This window comes from Cetorhinus maximus, chromosome 5 (assembly GCF_964194155.1).
Source record: "Cetorhinus maximus chromosome 5, sCetMax3.hap1.1, whole genome shotgun sequence".
In the NCBI taxonomy this organism is placed as follows: Eukaryota; Metazoa; Chordata; class Chondrichthyes; order Lamniformes; family Cetorhinidae; genus Cetorhinus; species Cetorhinus maximus.
The window spans coordinates 159,611,782-159,627,578 of NC_135883.1; the positions used below are offsets into that span (position 1 = coordinate 159,611,782).

At 44.1% G+C, this 15,797-nt stretch overlaps 1 protein-coding gene across 1 annotated transcript in view; it reads right to left on the reverse strand.

Moving 5' to 3' along the window:
* Positions 1–10,779: 10,779 nt before the first annotated feature.
* LOC144681147 (uncharacterized) overlaps positions 10,780–15,797 on the reverse strand; it is a 31,512-nt gene continuing 26,494 nt past the window's right edge. Inside the window, exon 4 of the mRNA XM_078542873.1 lies at positions 10,780–10,969. Within this exon, the coding sequence (XP_078398999.1) occupies positions 10,780–10,969 (190 nt within the window). The remainder of the gene's footprint in view (positions 10,970–15,797) is intronic.

Genomic DNA, 15,797 nt, shown 5'->3' on the forward strand with positions numbered 1-15,797 from the left:
ATGAGTGACCCCTTATTTTTAAACACTGACACCTAGTTCCAGATTCTACACAAGAGGAAACATCCTCCCCACATCAACCCTGTCTGGGCCACTCAGGATCTTAAAGGTTTCAAGAAATTTGCTTCTTCCTCATGTAAATCCCAGTGGATACAAGCCTAGCCTATCCAGCCCTTCCTCATAAGACAAGCTGCCCATTCCTGGCATTAGTATAGTAAACGTTCTCTGAACTGCTTGTAATGCATTTACATCTTTTATTTTTATTCAAGGAGACCAATATTGTACACAGTACTCAAGATGTGGTCTCACCAATGCCCTGTACAACTGAATCATAACCTCCCTACTTTTGTTATCAACTCCCCTCACAACAAATGATAACATTCGATTATGTTTCCAAATTACCTGCTCTACCTGCAAACTAAACTTTAATGATTCATGTGCTAGAACACCCAAATCCCTCTGAATCTCAGAACTCTGCAATCTCTCACCATTTAGGTAAAAGTTTCTTTTTTAGTCTTCCTACCAAAATGAACGATTTCACTTTTGCCTACACTATACTCCATTTGCCAGATCTTTGCCCACCCACTTAACCTATCCATGTCACTGCGTAGCCTCCTGACATCCTCTTCACAATTGACTTTCCTGCCTATCTTTGTGCCACCAGCAAATTTAGCAACCATTCCTTCAGCCTCTTCATCCAAGTCATTTACATAATTTGTAAAAAGTTGAGCCCCAGCACTGATCCCTGTGGCACACCACTTGTCACAATGTACTGATAACTGGAGTGGGAGCGGTACTACCTCACAAAATGGACGATGGCACAGAGAGGCCGAAAGGCTGTGTACCTAGGACACATAAGCTGAAAAAGGTTATCCTCAGATCAAAATTGAAGGTCTCTCGATTATTTTTGGTGTAAAAACATTACACCAATACGTTCACGGGCGACATTTCATGATAGCATCACAACACAAAACACTTTTGGGTCTGCTTAGCGAGGAAAACCTGATCCCACCCATAGCCTCTGCAAGAATACAAAGATGGGTCCGAATTTTGGAGGCATATGAATACACCTTTGTACTTAGACCAGGGATTCATATAGCAAATACCGATGCCCTAAGTCACCTCCCTTTACAAGAGAATGATGAACATGTCCCAAACTCAAATGTCAAATTGAAAGAAAAAACATACAATGTGGCAAAGATTAGTGGGAAGGCAAAGGATTGGGAGAGCTTTAAAAAGCAAAAAAGATGACCAAAACAAAATGAAGAGGAAGAAAATAAACGTTAAGTGTAAACTAGTAAGTAATATATAAATGGACTGTAAGAGCTTCTTTAAATATATAAAAAGGAAGGAAGAGGCCAAAGTGAACATAGGCCCCTTAGAGAATGAGGCTGGGGAAATAATAATGGGGAACCGGGAAATAGCAGAGGAGTTGAATAAATACTTTGCATCAGTCTTCACGTTAGAAGACACTAATATCGTTCCATAAATACTAAATAATCAAGGGGAAAAGAGGGGAACAGGGGGAGCAGGGGAGGAAATGAATACAATAACTATCAAATAGTAATAGGAAAACTAATGGGGCTAAAGGCTGATAGCCTGGACATGATGGGTTGCATCCTAGGATATTAAAGGAAGTAGCTACAGAGATAATGGATGCATTGATAGCAATCTTCCAAGAATCCTTAGATTCTGGAAAAGTCCCAGAGGGTTGGAAAACTGCCAATGTAACACCCTTATTCAAAAAGGTTCGTAGAGAAAAAACAGGTAACTAAAGGCCAGTTAACTTAACATCTGTCATTGGGAAAATGTTTGAGTTTATTATAAACAATGTAATAGCAGAGCATTTAGAAATGCATAATATAGTCTAGCAGAGGCGACATGGCTTCATGAAGGGGAAACCATGGCTGAAACATTTATTGGAATTCTTTGAGGTCACAAGCAGGAGAGATAAAGGGGAATCAGTCGATGTAATCTATTTGAAATTCCAAAAGACGTTTGAGAAGGTACCGCACATAAGGCTGCTTAATAAGATAAGAGCCCATTGTGTTTGGGGTGGTATATTTGCATGGATAGAGGATTGGATAACGAACAGAAAACAGAGAGTTGGGACAAGGGGGGCATTTTCAGGATGACAACCTGTAACACAGGGATCAGTGCTGGGGCCACAACTATTTACAACATTCATTAATGTCTTGGATGAGAGAAATGAATGTACTATTGCCACATTTACAGGTGACACAATATAATATGGAAGGTAAGTGGTGAGGATGACACAAAGAGTCGACAGAGGGATATAGACAGGTTAAGCGAGTGAGCAAAAACTTGGCAAATGGAATATAATGTTTGAAAATGTGAGGTTATGCACTTTGGCAGGAAGAAGAGAGGAGCTGAATATTATTTAAATGAAGGAAGACTACAGAAAGCTTCAGCACAGAGGGTTTTGGGGTCCTCGTGCATGAATCACAGAAAGCTAGCATACAGGTTCAGCAGGTAATAGGGAAGGTAAATGGACTGCTGGCCTTCATTTCAAAGGGAATGGAGTATGAAAATAAGGAAGCCTTGCTAAAACTATACAAGGCCCTAGTTCGACCACACCTAGAATGCTATGAACTGTTTTGGTCCCCTTATCTAAGGAAAGATATACTGGCATTGGAGGCAGCCCAGAAAAGGTTCATTAGGTTGATCCCGTGTATGGAGGGATTTTCTACTGAGGAGACGTTGAGTAGGTTGGGCCTGTGCTCATTGGAGTTTAGAAGAATGAGAGGCCAACTTATTGAAACAGATAACATTCTTAGGCGGCTTGACAGGGTAGATGCTGAGAGATTGTTTCCCCTTGTACTAGAGTCTTGGGCCAGAGGGCAAAATCTCAGAGTAAGGGGCCGCCCATTTAAGACAGAGATGAGGAGGAATTTCTTCTCTCAGAGGCTAGTGAATCTGTGGAATTCTTTACCGCAGACGGCTGTAGGGACTAAGTTGTTAAGTTTATTCAAGACTTAGATACACAGATATTTAATAAGTTAGGGAATCAAGGGCTATGGGGAAGAGGCAGGAAGGTGGAGTTGAGGATTATCAGACCAGCCATGATCTCATTAAATGGTAGAGCAGAATCGATGTGCCAAATGCCCAAATTCTGCTCCTACACCGTATGGTCTTATGGCCACTTGTCAGCCCAAGCCTGGAAATTGTGCAGGTTTTACTACATTTGGACATGGAACTGCTTCAGTATCTGAGGAGTCGTGAATGTTGATGAAGGTTGTGCAATCTTCAGTGAACATCCCCAGTTCTGACATTATGATGGAAGGAAGCTCATTGATGAAGCAGCTGAAGATGGTTAGGCTGAGGACAGTACCATGAGGAACTGCTGCAGTGATGTCCTGGAGCTGAGATGACTGACCTCCACCAACCACAACCATCTCCCTTTGTGTGAGGTATGACTCCAAACAGTGGAGAATATCCCCCCTGATTCCCATTGACTCCAGTTTTGCTAGGGCTCCTTGATGCCACACTCGGTCAAGTGTGGCCTTGATGTCTAGGGCAGTTACTTCCACCTCAACTCAGCAGTTCAGCTCTTTAGTCGATGTTTGAATTAAGGCTTCAATGAGGTAAGAATCTGAGTGGCCCTGGAGGAACACAAACTGGGCATCAATGAGCAGGTTATTGCGAGGTAAGTGCTGCTTGATAGCACAGTTGAAGATCCCTTCCATTACTTTACTGATGATCAAGAGTAGACTGACGGGGCATTAATTGGCTGGGTTGGATTTGTCTTGCATTCCTGGGCAATTTTCCACATTGCCGGGTAGATGCCAGCATTGGAGGTGCACTGGAACATCTTGGCTCGGGGCATGGCCTGTTCTTGGGCACAAGTCTTTAGTACGATGGCCAGAATATGGCCCACAGCCTTTGCTCTATATAGTGACTTCAGATGTGGAGTCAATCAAATTGGCTGAAGACTGGCATCTGTAAAGCTGGGGGCCTCCGGAAGGTCCAAGAATGATCATTCACAGGGCACGTCTGGCTGAAGATTTTTGCAAACGCTTCAACCTTATCTTTTGCACTGATATGGTGGGCTCCCCCATCATTGAGGATGGGAATATTTGTGGAACGTCCTCCTCCAATAAGTTGTTGAATTGCCCACCACCATTCATCACTGGATGTGGCTGGACTGCAGAGCTTAGATTTGATCCATTGGTTGTGGGATCGCTTAGCTCTGTCTATCAATTGTTGCTTATGATGTTTGGCATGCAAGTAGTCCTGTGTTATAGCTTCACCAGCCTGACACCTCATTTTTTGGCATGCTTGGTGCTGCTCCTGGCAAGCCCACCTGCACTCTTCATTGAACCAGGGTTGATCCCCTGTCTTGATGGTAATGGTAGTGTGGGTGATATGCCGGGCCATGGAGTTTACAAGTTGTTTTCTAGCATTTTTCTGCATCTGCTCTTGGATTCCTCATGGATGCCCATGCTTGAGTTGCGAGATCTGTTCGAAATCTATCCCACTTGGCATTGTGGTAGAGCCACACAACATGATGGAGGGTATCGTCAATGTGAAGATGAGGCTTAGTCTCCAATAGGTCTGTGCATTGGTCACTACTATTGATACTGTCATGGACGGATGCAGCTGTGTTGGTGAGCATCGTGTGTTTTTCCCTTTTGTTGGTTCCCTCACCACCTGCTGCAGACCCAGTCTAGCAGCTATGCCCTTTCGGACTCGCCTAGTTCAGTCATTAGTGGTGCAACTGAGCCACTCTTGATGATGGACATTAAAGTCTTCCACTCAAAGAATAGCCTGTGCCCTTGCCACTCTCAGAACATCTTCCAAGTCGTTTTCAGCATAGAGGAGGGAGGGCAGTGTGTGGTAATCAGCAGGATGTTTCCTTGCCCATGTTTGACCTGATGCCATGAGACTTCATGGGATCCCGACTTGAAGTTGAGGACTCCCAGGGCAACTCCCTCCCACCTGTGTACCACTGTGCCACCACCTCTGCTGCTGGTGTCTGGGACATTATCTGTAAGGTATGATTCCTTGAGTATGACTATGTCAGGCTGATGCCGACCGGTCAGTCAGTTTTCATTCCTTTTTGAGACTTTGTAGCAGTTCGATACAACTGTGTGGCTCCATTTCAGAGGGCATTTAGGAGTCAACCACATTGCTGTGGGTTTGGAATTACATGTAGGCCAGATCAGGTAAGGATTGCAGATTTCCTTCCCGAAAGGACATTAATGAACATGTTGATTTTTTACAAGAATCGACAATGGATTTGTGATCATCTTTAGACTTTTAATTCCAGGTTGTTTTTGAATTCAATTTCCACCATCTGCTCTGGCAGGTTCAAACCTGGGTCCCCAGAGCATTACCGTGGGTCTCTGGATTACTAGTCCAGTGAAAATACCACAAGACCTTCACCTCCCCATGTGTACATCTTCTTTCTGTCTGCAATGAGAAGGGCCCTGTGTAATAATATGTGTAGCTTCCAGTTCATGTTAAAGTGCCACACTGCGAGCCCAGCTGACAATCTTCAATTGGTTGTCAGTGTCATTCTTAGCACACTGAGGATTAATTAGCAAATGTTGTCCATTCGCCGAATCACATCTAATGTTGGACACTGTGTTTTGATTTTTGCAAGAAAGGTCTGGTTGGATACGGCCTGTACCCTGCCCGTTGTAAACAGCGGCTGGGACATGTTGTTTGATGTGATCCCCTGTCTTTGGCATGTCCGGCCTACATACCTAGCATCGCACTGGCACGAGAAATCATATATCACATCACTCATTTGTGTGATCGGCAGAATGACTTTTTGGCTTGATGGCAGCATCCTGCTACTCGCGAATACCACTCTTATTGCTGCTGCATAAATTATTGGGAAAACGTGCCCTTCCAGGGTAATCAGAGCACGGGGTGGATTCCATTAACATGTGTAAGGAAATTATTATATGCAGCTGTAAATTTAAATATGGCAAACGTATCATCCACATATCAGAAATGTGGGAGGGGTAGTTGATTAGGTGTCATTACATCAAAGACATGTTTCTCATAGAACCCAACAAAGATGTTCATGAAAGTTGGGCCTAGAGGGGATCGTATGGCTACACCATCTATTTGGGTATGCATGGCGTGGTTAAAACTGAAGTCAACTGCATAAGTTGCCAAGTTCTTAAGTTCAATGAATACTGATTCACATAATATCAATGCCTCTACCAAACAGAGTCCACTTGCCAACCAATCAGCACTCTCTTGTCATACAGTATAAACAGTTGTTTTCCCCTTATATTGGTATTCTTGAGGAGTGTCCTGATGAGTGCAATACGAAAAATTTTGACATGTTTCTATTTTAACAATAATCATGTTCTCTACAACAAAACAACTACAAATATTAATAGATGTCAATTTTTTTTGTAACATGAATAAGATCTGGATTCTCTATTATAGTCAAGAATATACTTGCTTCTCCTAGAACTGTCAATTTTGTGATTGATTTACCACAAAAAGTGAATTGCATTTTCAGTTCCAAAAGCAACTTTAATATAATTTTGAAACTGTATAGTTTCATATTGTCTTCTGTATCAAACTTGAAAACCCATCTCCATGCAATCTTCAGTGGAGAGGTATATTGTTGAGGAGAGATGCCCGGACTCCAGTAACATCCAGGTTGTTATAATCTTGCTTTAAACTTGTTAAAAATCTGGAGCATGGTAATAATCTCTGTTAATTCCTTTCCTTTGGGGAGAGATAGATCAGTTCTACAGGCACAGTTAAATATCTGTGAGGGCTTTTTTTTTCTATCTTAAGTGAGAGTGCTCATCCGAGCAGTGCATCTGTCCCAGAATAGCCCTAAAGAGGGGCTAGGATCATAATCCACTTTATCCTGAACCAGTTTGGACCCTGTCGGAGGCGACACTATAAACACAATTGTGAGAACCCTAGCTCCCAACCTCGGGGATTCATCCTTCAATTCAGTGATTGCTTCCTGGGAAGGATCATCATGGAGTAGGATATCCAGCTGCCCCATGCATATGCAGCTGGAATTCCAGGATCAGGACGATTGGAATATACTGGGGCTGTGGCTGTGATTTCCTCACTAACTGGTGTGTCTGTCTGAGTGGGGTTTGGAGGGATATCACTGTGTTATCTTGTTGCTATGTAAGTGGGGCCTCTTCCCTGGAACACATACCCTTTAATAAAAAACACGCCTGATTTTGGATGTTCTGTTTTTGCAGCAGGAAAAGTGTCCTTTAGATGGAAAGCATGACCAACTCCAGCCAGGATCAGGCTCTGGAATGCTTGTCTCCTAGGTTCCTACAGGGAGAAGCAGCTTTAACACAATAGAGGTGGAACTGACAGAAATCCCAATTGATGAGATTCTACCATCTGTTCAAAATCTTCCTGTCACCTCTGCAATGGAAAGTGTGGCGGGAAGGATTTCCTAACCCTTCTTGGATGGAAATTTGAACAAGTGAGGAAAGGGAATGAGTCCCGGATTAACCAGGTCCCTCCCCAGAATCCTCCCTTACCTGCCCAGATTGGGAAATTTTCCAAGAAAGAAGAATTTCACAACACCCGGCCGATGATTGATCCATGAATTGTGTGTTGGACTCTGTCTATCCTGGGAGTTTATCAGTGAAATCCCATTGAGAGAGTTTTAAACCCTGTTCAGAGTGGATTTTGACAGGTAGAAGTGTCAGGCTGCACGGGGTGTGAGGTGTCACCTGGAGAATATGGAGCTCACTGCCAAGTGTCACATCTCTCAAGAAATTACTCTCTGTCTCTTCATTCTTTCCTTTTGAACCTCAATATTTTGACAGAATCATTTCACTGAAATGCGGAGAGTTTATCTAATATTTTTATTTATTCTTTCATGGGATGTGGGTGTTGCTGGCAAGGCTCAGAAATTGTTGCCCATCACTAATTGCCCTTGATCTAAGACTCTTGCTCGGCCAATTCTGAGGGCAGTAAAGAGTCAGCCACATTGCTGTGGATGTGGAGTCAGTTGTAGGCCATACAGGTAAGGGCATTATTGAAGCAGATGTATTTTTACAACAATCAATGATTTTTTCAGAGTCACTATTACTGAAATTAATATTCAATTCCAGATTTTATTAACTGAATTTAATGTTCACCAGCTGCAATGGTGGGATTTGAACACGTGCTCCTACAGCATTAACCTGGGTCTCTGTATTACTAGTTCAGTGATATTATCACGACGCTACTATCTCCTCAGAAATAGCCAATGAGTGACCCAGATTGATTTCTGAGTAAGAATCTAACGTGACACCAAAAGTTGAAATGCATCACCCTCTTTATTTCACAGTGAGAATACATTCCCAGCAGTTTGAAAAATAAAAGACAAACAAAGGCAAGAAGACAATGGCTAATTTACTCCATGAGAGAAGCCTGTGAATGGGTCACCTGTTAACAGGGGAAATATCTGAATAGATCATGTTCTCAATCACAGGTTCTGTCTGTCGATGTTCCGACTGTGAGCTCCCAGTGTGGGCGTGAGGAGATGGGAATCTGAACTTTATTCCATGTTCAGTCTCTGGATTCTAATTTTAGATTGGGATTCTTTCTCAGTTTTAAGCAGTTAAGTTCCCACTGCAGGTTCCTCACGATTCTAATGAAAATTTAAAGTGCTGGTGGTGTGCATGGGAGACGTGTGTGACCATGCTGCGGGAAACTTTTCAGTGGTGAATGCTGTTGTCAGCTGACAATGCAGCAGGTACAGGCGGGTTATAAAGGAGTCTCCTGGACAAACAGGGAGGATCTTCATCATGACAACAACTTCCCTGCCCAGCTCCATTGCTACTAACAGGAGAATTATTGAGAGCACAAAGGTGGCATGCGTGTTTTTCAAATTTAAACTTCACTTGTAAGTATTTCACATTACATTGATTTCTCTTTATTCATGTCGGCACCATCGTTATTTATTGAAACTAATTTAATCAGAAAGCTCAATGTCCTGGCACAGCTCATAATTGGCACACCTTGATGGTTACAGAAGAATTAGAGAGATACAATATTATCTCTTCCACAATAAAGGTGTTTTTTGGTTCACTCTTTACTGAATGTTTATGTTAGTGTCCAGTGTTGCACTCACCGCTCTGTGGAACATGGCTGAAGTCGCCGGCTCAGCTGGCTCTCCCTTCTATGCATTGTAAAGGAGATTGTCGGAGATCACTCTCCGCAGGGATAATTGGAATGTTGTAGGTGAACTCAAGGACTCAGCCAATCAACAATTAGAAATGGATCCACATGTCCTGACATTGTCCTTTATGTCCCTCATTTTCTGATTAAAAACTCCCTTTCCCCACCACCCCTACCCCCACCCCTACCAGAACCAGGATGCCAGGCCCCTCCTATTTCACCCCTCCCTGCCCCCAACTCCACCCTCTGTCCTCCTTGGATCTTTCTGTCATTGATTAAATATAATCCATCGCTGTGTCAAGATAGAACATCCTGGAACTATGTCAGTCACTAGGACCATCTCAATCTCAGTCTGTTCATGATTCAATTAAAGCAAGATTATAGAAAAGGCAAATTACTGCAGTGATTAATCCCTGTTCCCCAATGGAGGGCCCACTACCCATGTCCAACTGGGATTAGGCCTGTGAATGTGCAGTGCGGAGATGTAAGATTCATTTCACCATTGCTGCCCACAGAGGTGGATGGTCAGAAATGAACCTGAATGATTAGCAAATAATTTGGAATTGAAGGAGGAACCTAATTATAAACAAAAAGAAAAGCAACAGCAGCAGTCAGGGCTCCTCTGTCAGGGACAGTCAGATCTGCCAGGGCTGGATCCTCATGTCTGGTTAACATGTGGGTAGAAGACCATGTGGTTTCTCCATATTTGGTTGGTTAAGTGAATGAGTAAGAATGTGGCAGACAGAATATAATTTGGGGACATGTGAAGTCAGTCAAACATGGGAAAAATATAAAAGTGGAATATTTTGCACGGGTGATTGACTGGAAAATGTTGGTATTCAGAGGGGCTTGGGTGTCTTTACACATGCAGCATAGAAAGGTAATATGCAGTTACAACAAGCAATCAGGAAAACAAATGGTATCTTAGCCTTTATTACAAAGGGAGTAAAGAGCAAATAAATCTTACTTCAGTTATTTAGGTGGGTAAAACCGTTGTTTTGCTCTCCTTACCTAAGGGATGAACTTCCTTAAAGGGACTGCAATACCTGTTTATTAGACAGATTATACACTCGAGGGATAGTGTGGGAAGGTGGAGTTAAGGTAGATAATCAGCCATGATCTTTATGGATGGTGGAACAAGATTAAAGACCCCCTGTTTTTAGTCGAATTTGGTGAGAAACAAGATCTGTCTGTCACAGGACAATGTGGAGAGACATTGAACTGGACACCTCGAAAGATCCATTGTTTGTAATGATGGAACTAAACAACTAAAGGAACCAGTGTATGAAAATAGGGAAGAACTGCTCACTTTTGATGCTCATGTGTTGATTTAATTTTGAATAAAGATTAAATGCATCAGTGTGTGTGGGAGTCAGAATTAACTGTCACTAGAGGGCAATATTTCTAAACAGAGTCTCAGTGCTGAATGTGTCATTGGTGGAATTGTTCAAAACCACAATACCGGCACATATATGTAATCTGTCTAATGAACAGTCATTGCGTTCCCTCTAAGGTAAATATATCCTTCCTCAGGAAAGGAGACCAGAACTTTGCACAGTACTCCAGCATAAACCCAAAGTGTAAATCGTGGAAGGTTCAATCAGTTTAAGAATAGAGTTAAGCACATCTCACTGTTGATGTCTACAGAGGTGACAAAACCTTCTCAAGAGGATTGTATTTCTTTAAGAAGCCTATTTGCATGAGCCCATGTGTATTATATAAAGCAATGAAAAAACTCGGATAAATGTTTCGTTTGTCTTGTTGCAAGTCCTGCTGGAATTTATTCACGAGTTCTTCATATTGTTGCTCATCAACTTTCCTGTCAAAAGCCCTGCAACAGAATAAAGAATATATAATTTTCATTTTATTCCACTGGACAAATCCTTTCTGGAATCCAAGTCAATTGTCAGGACAATAGGAACAGGAGTTGATCACTCAGCCCACTGAGGACCCTCCACCATTCAGTTCATCCACAGCTGTAGTAACATAATAGATAAGCTAGCTGAATGGGCAGACAATTGCCAGATTGGATTTAATACAGAGGAATGACATTCAATGGCATCACCATCACTGAATCCCCCCCTATCAGCATCCTCGGTGTCACTTTTGACATGAAACAGAACTGGACTAGCCATATAAATATGGTGGCTACAAGGACAGGTCAGAGGTTAGAAATCCTGTGATGAGTAACTCACCTCCTGAATCCTCAAGGCCTGTCACCCATCGACAAGGCCCAAGTCAGGAGTGTGATGGAACACTCCACTTGCTGGATGAGTGCAGCTTCAACAACACTCAAGAGGTTTGACATCATCCTGGACAAAGCAGCCCGCTTAATTGACACCACATTCACAAACTTTCACTCCCTCCATCACTGACACACACTGGCAGCAGTATGTACCATCTACAAGATGCACTGCAGGAACTCACCAAGGCTCCGCGGACAGCATCTTCCAAACCCACAACCACCACCATCTAGAAGGACAAGGACAGCAGATACCTGGGAACACCAACGCCTGGAAGTTCCCCTCCAAGCCACTCACCATCCTGCCTTGGAAATATATGGCCATTTCTTCACTATAGCTGAGTCAAAATCCTGGAGATCCCTCCCAAACAGCACTGTTGTTGTACCTACACCACATAGAGTGCAGTGGTTCAAGAAGGCATCTCACCATCACTTCCTCAAGGGTAATTAGGAATGGGCAATAAATGCAGGCCCAGCCAGCAGCACCCACACTCCATGAATGAAACAAAAACAAAGTGAACTGATGCATTTTGCATAAGGTATAGGGAGAGGCAATAGAGACGGCATGGAACAATTCTAAAGAGCGCACAGGGACAGAGGGACCTTGGGGTGCATGGATCTTTGAAGATGAGAGCACATAGTGAGAAAATGTTTCACAAACTACATAGGAACTTGGGTTTCATGGATAGAGGTGTTGAATACAAAAGCAGGGAAGTGATGCTGAACCTTTATTACGCTCTGGAGAGGCCACAAATAGATTATTGCATCCAGTGATGGTCACCACACATTAGCAGGGATGTGAGGCTCTTTGAGGGGGTGCAGAGGAGACTTACTCAAATGGTTCCCTGGGTTCGGGATTTTAGTGACAGGGTTGGGTTGGAGAAGCTGGTGTTGTTCTCCTTGGGGTAAAGGAGTTTGAGGGGTGTTTGGATACAGCTGTACAAGATTCTGACAGGGTTCAATATCGTAGAAAAGGAAAAGCTGTTCTCATGAGCTGATGGTACAAGAACTAGGGGAGACAGATAGAAGACTTTGGGCAAGAGATTCAGGGGGTATCTGAGGAAAAACCTTTTTATGCAGCGAATGGTAATGATCTGGAACTCACTGTTTATTAGAGCAGAGGAAACAGAGATGATGAATGATTTCAGAAGGAAATTGGATGGGCATTTGAGGGGAATAAATGTGCAGGGTCACTGAGTTAAAGGGAGGGTTTGGCACTGATTGGATTGCTCTATATAGCCACCATGGTCTCAATGGGCTGAATTGCCTCCTTATGTGCAGTCAGGAATTTATAGGCCAAATTTAACATGCTCCCTTCAGACAAGTTTGGTCATGGACAGGGCATTTAATTGTATGTGAGGGTGGCAGGCGGGCACCCTGCTGCCTTGCTGCCTCCACCAAAGCTAAATCCAGTGCGGGGTAGCTCGTGGGCGGCCATCCCAACCCTTCCCAACCCACCATCAATGGAGGCACTTAAGTGGACAATTCATGTCAACCTAAGAGACTCTTATCGCAGCCAAAGGCATTAACCCAGAGGCAGGAGGCCCTATCACTACTCGGGTTGCTCTCTGTGGGAGGGAGCACCTTGTTGTCGAGGGATTGGCATCAGGAAGGTGAGCAGAGCCACAGGAAGAAGCCCCTTTGCAACTTTTTCCTACACACTCAACCTCTCCCCCGTGAGTCCCTTTGCTGCGATCCTCTTGCTGCCATCGGTCACCTGTTATCCTGGGATCCAGCACTGAACCTAGGCCGCTCAGGAACAGAGCCAACAGCAGCCACTGCACCTTCTTGACCCTGACAAGCACTGAGATCTGCTGGCCTCTGATTGGCCAGCAGTTTTTGGAGAAGAGGCCTCTGTCCCCTGGGGTCCTTGGTCCCAGGGAAGGCCTGTCATTGGCCGCCTGGAAGGCATTTAATGTAGCAGGCACTCTCTAAAGGAGGTGATGCTGGGCCCTCAACTTCTATTTAGCTGAGATCCCCATCGCCTCCATTGAAATAGCGCCTTATAAGTCTATAATCCACACCCCTACTCTATTTACTTACTTTAGCACCACCTTTGGAAAAAAAAACCCAGTCACATCTTTCCTTCTACAACGTCTGATTTGCAAACATGAATCTTGGGACAGCAATTTTTAAAAAAATGTTTCCTGAAGGAATCACAAGTTTATTCCCAGTCTATAGAGGGAGTTTTGTACTTTCAAGATATTGAGAGAATGCCCCTTGTGTGAATTCTCGTGGGATCTACGTGTTGCGACTGCAGAATGCGGTAGCTCGTGGACACGTGTGTGATCCAGAGCAAACATGTCTGCAGTAAGTGCCAGAGACTCGAGGAGCTTCGGCTCAGAGTCTTTGAGCTGGAGGCCGAGCTGCAGACACTACGAGGCATCAGGGAGGGGGAAAGTTACTTGGAATCTTCATTCCAGGAGACGTTCACACTACTTAGAATAGGATCAGCTGATTTGGTCAGTGGTCAGGTACAGGAGGGTGTCGCTATGAGTGAGGCAGATTAGGGATCGAGAAGGTAGAAGTGGAGGAGCCTCAGCCCTTGCAGTTGTCCAACAGACTTGAGTTCCTGCAGTTTGTAGGGATGAAAGTGGGGTCTGCAGCATGGCTGAGCGAACTGACCATGGCACCATCGTACAGGAAGCCAGTCAAATATGGGGAGTGAATAGGAATGTAGTGGGTGTAGGGGACAATATAGTCAGAGGGATAGGCACAGTTTCCTGCAGCTGAGAGTGAAACCCAGAAGGCTGGATTGCTATCTCGTGCTAGGGTTCGGGACACCTGATCAGGGCTGGAGGGGAACTTGCAGTGGGAGGTGGAGGATCCAGTGGTTATGGTCCATGTGGGTACCTTCCTCACCTGAGTTTCCACCTCAGGCCGGGTGAGAAATATGCATTGCAGCGAGTTCCCGAGGCCTTCAGTCAAGGGCAGCAGAGTCAGATGAGAGGAGGCCACACCCACTTTAACAGCACTAGCTGCCATAAAGCAGCTAAGTTTAAAATACCCAGCCACTTTGATAAGCCAGGTGGAAGGTAAATATTCAATGCAAGTGGGTAGGATAGGGAGTTGTTGGTCAGTGGGGAGGCAGTGTGGTGGTAGAATGGGTCTGGGGTTGGCGGGGGAATGGGAGGAGAGTTGAGGGGGTTGGGATTGGTCATGGGATGAGGAGGGCAGTAGGGGGTGTTGAGTGGGTAGTTGGTGAGGAGGGGGATATTCGGGAGGTCAGGGATGTAGTTGTGTGGGTGGTGGGAGGTTGTTGGCAGCTCGGAAGGGTAATTGTGGAGTCCAGGGTTTAGTTGGTGGGTTGGGATTGTCGTCAGGGTGCTGGAGGGGGTTGTCATGGTTTTGGGAATGGGGTGTGGTCTTAAGGTCAGGAGGGCATTCGGGCAATGGGAAGGTGGTGGGCGGTTAGAGAGTTGGGGAGTACTTTGTGAGTTGTTGGAAGGTAGTCAGGACTTTGAGGGGCTAGTTGGGGGATGGGTGAGGGTGTTGGAAGAGGCCCCTGGGTGGTCAGGCAGAGGTGGACAGTACGATAGTTATCCAGGTTTTAGATGTGATTTTAATTCTTCTAATTTTTCCTGGGTAACTAGTTTGGAACCTTCCGAAGTCTCCGATTTAAAGTGGAGTAAGGAATGGTTCCCAGTGCAGGGTAATTGCCAAAGAGAAGTTTGAGCTTCCCGGGGAATTCCCATACAGTCCTTGCATGGGGAGATCCAAGGGCACCTTATGGATACGACACCCCGGAGATCGGAAGTTATGGGCCAGTGGGTCTAAGACTAATGTTTTAAACTTAAATAAGGGCAAATATGAGGGCATGACGACAGAGCTGGCTAAAGTGAACTGGTGAAATAGGTTTAGAGATAGTTCTGTAGAGATGCAGTGGCAGATATTTCAGGAGATATTCCATAACCCTCAGCAAAGTTACATTCCAGTGAGAAAGAGAAATTCTCTGGGAGGAACACACCATCCGTGGCTAACTAACGAAGATAAAGGTAGCATCAAATTGAAAGAAAGAACATAGAATTCCATGAAGATCAGAAAATTGGACTTAGTATATAAAAAAAACAAAGAATGACCAAAAGAATAATAAGGAGGGAAAATTAAAATATGAGAGTAAGTTTGCTGGGAATATAAAAATATACATTAACGGTTACGACAAGTATTCAAAAAGGAATAGAATAACTAAAGTGAGTGTTTGTCCTCTAGAGAGTGAGTGTGGAATTAATAATGGAAAATGACGACCTGGCAGGTGAGTTTAGCAGATGATATTTTGCATCTGTCTTCACTATAGACGAAAAAGTAACATCCCAGGAATAATTGTGAAGCAAGAGGTGAAAGGGAGGGAGGAACTTCAAACAATTACAATCACCAGGGAAAGAGTACTGAGAAAACTATTGGAATTAAAGGCTGACAA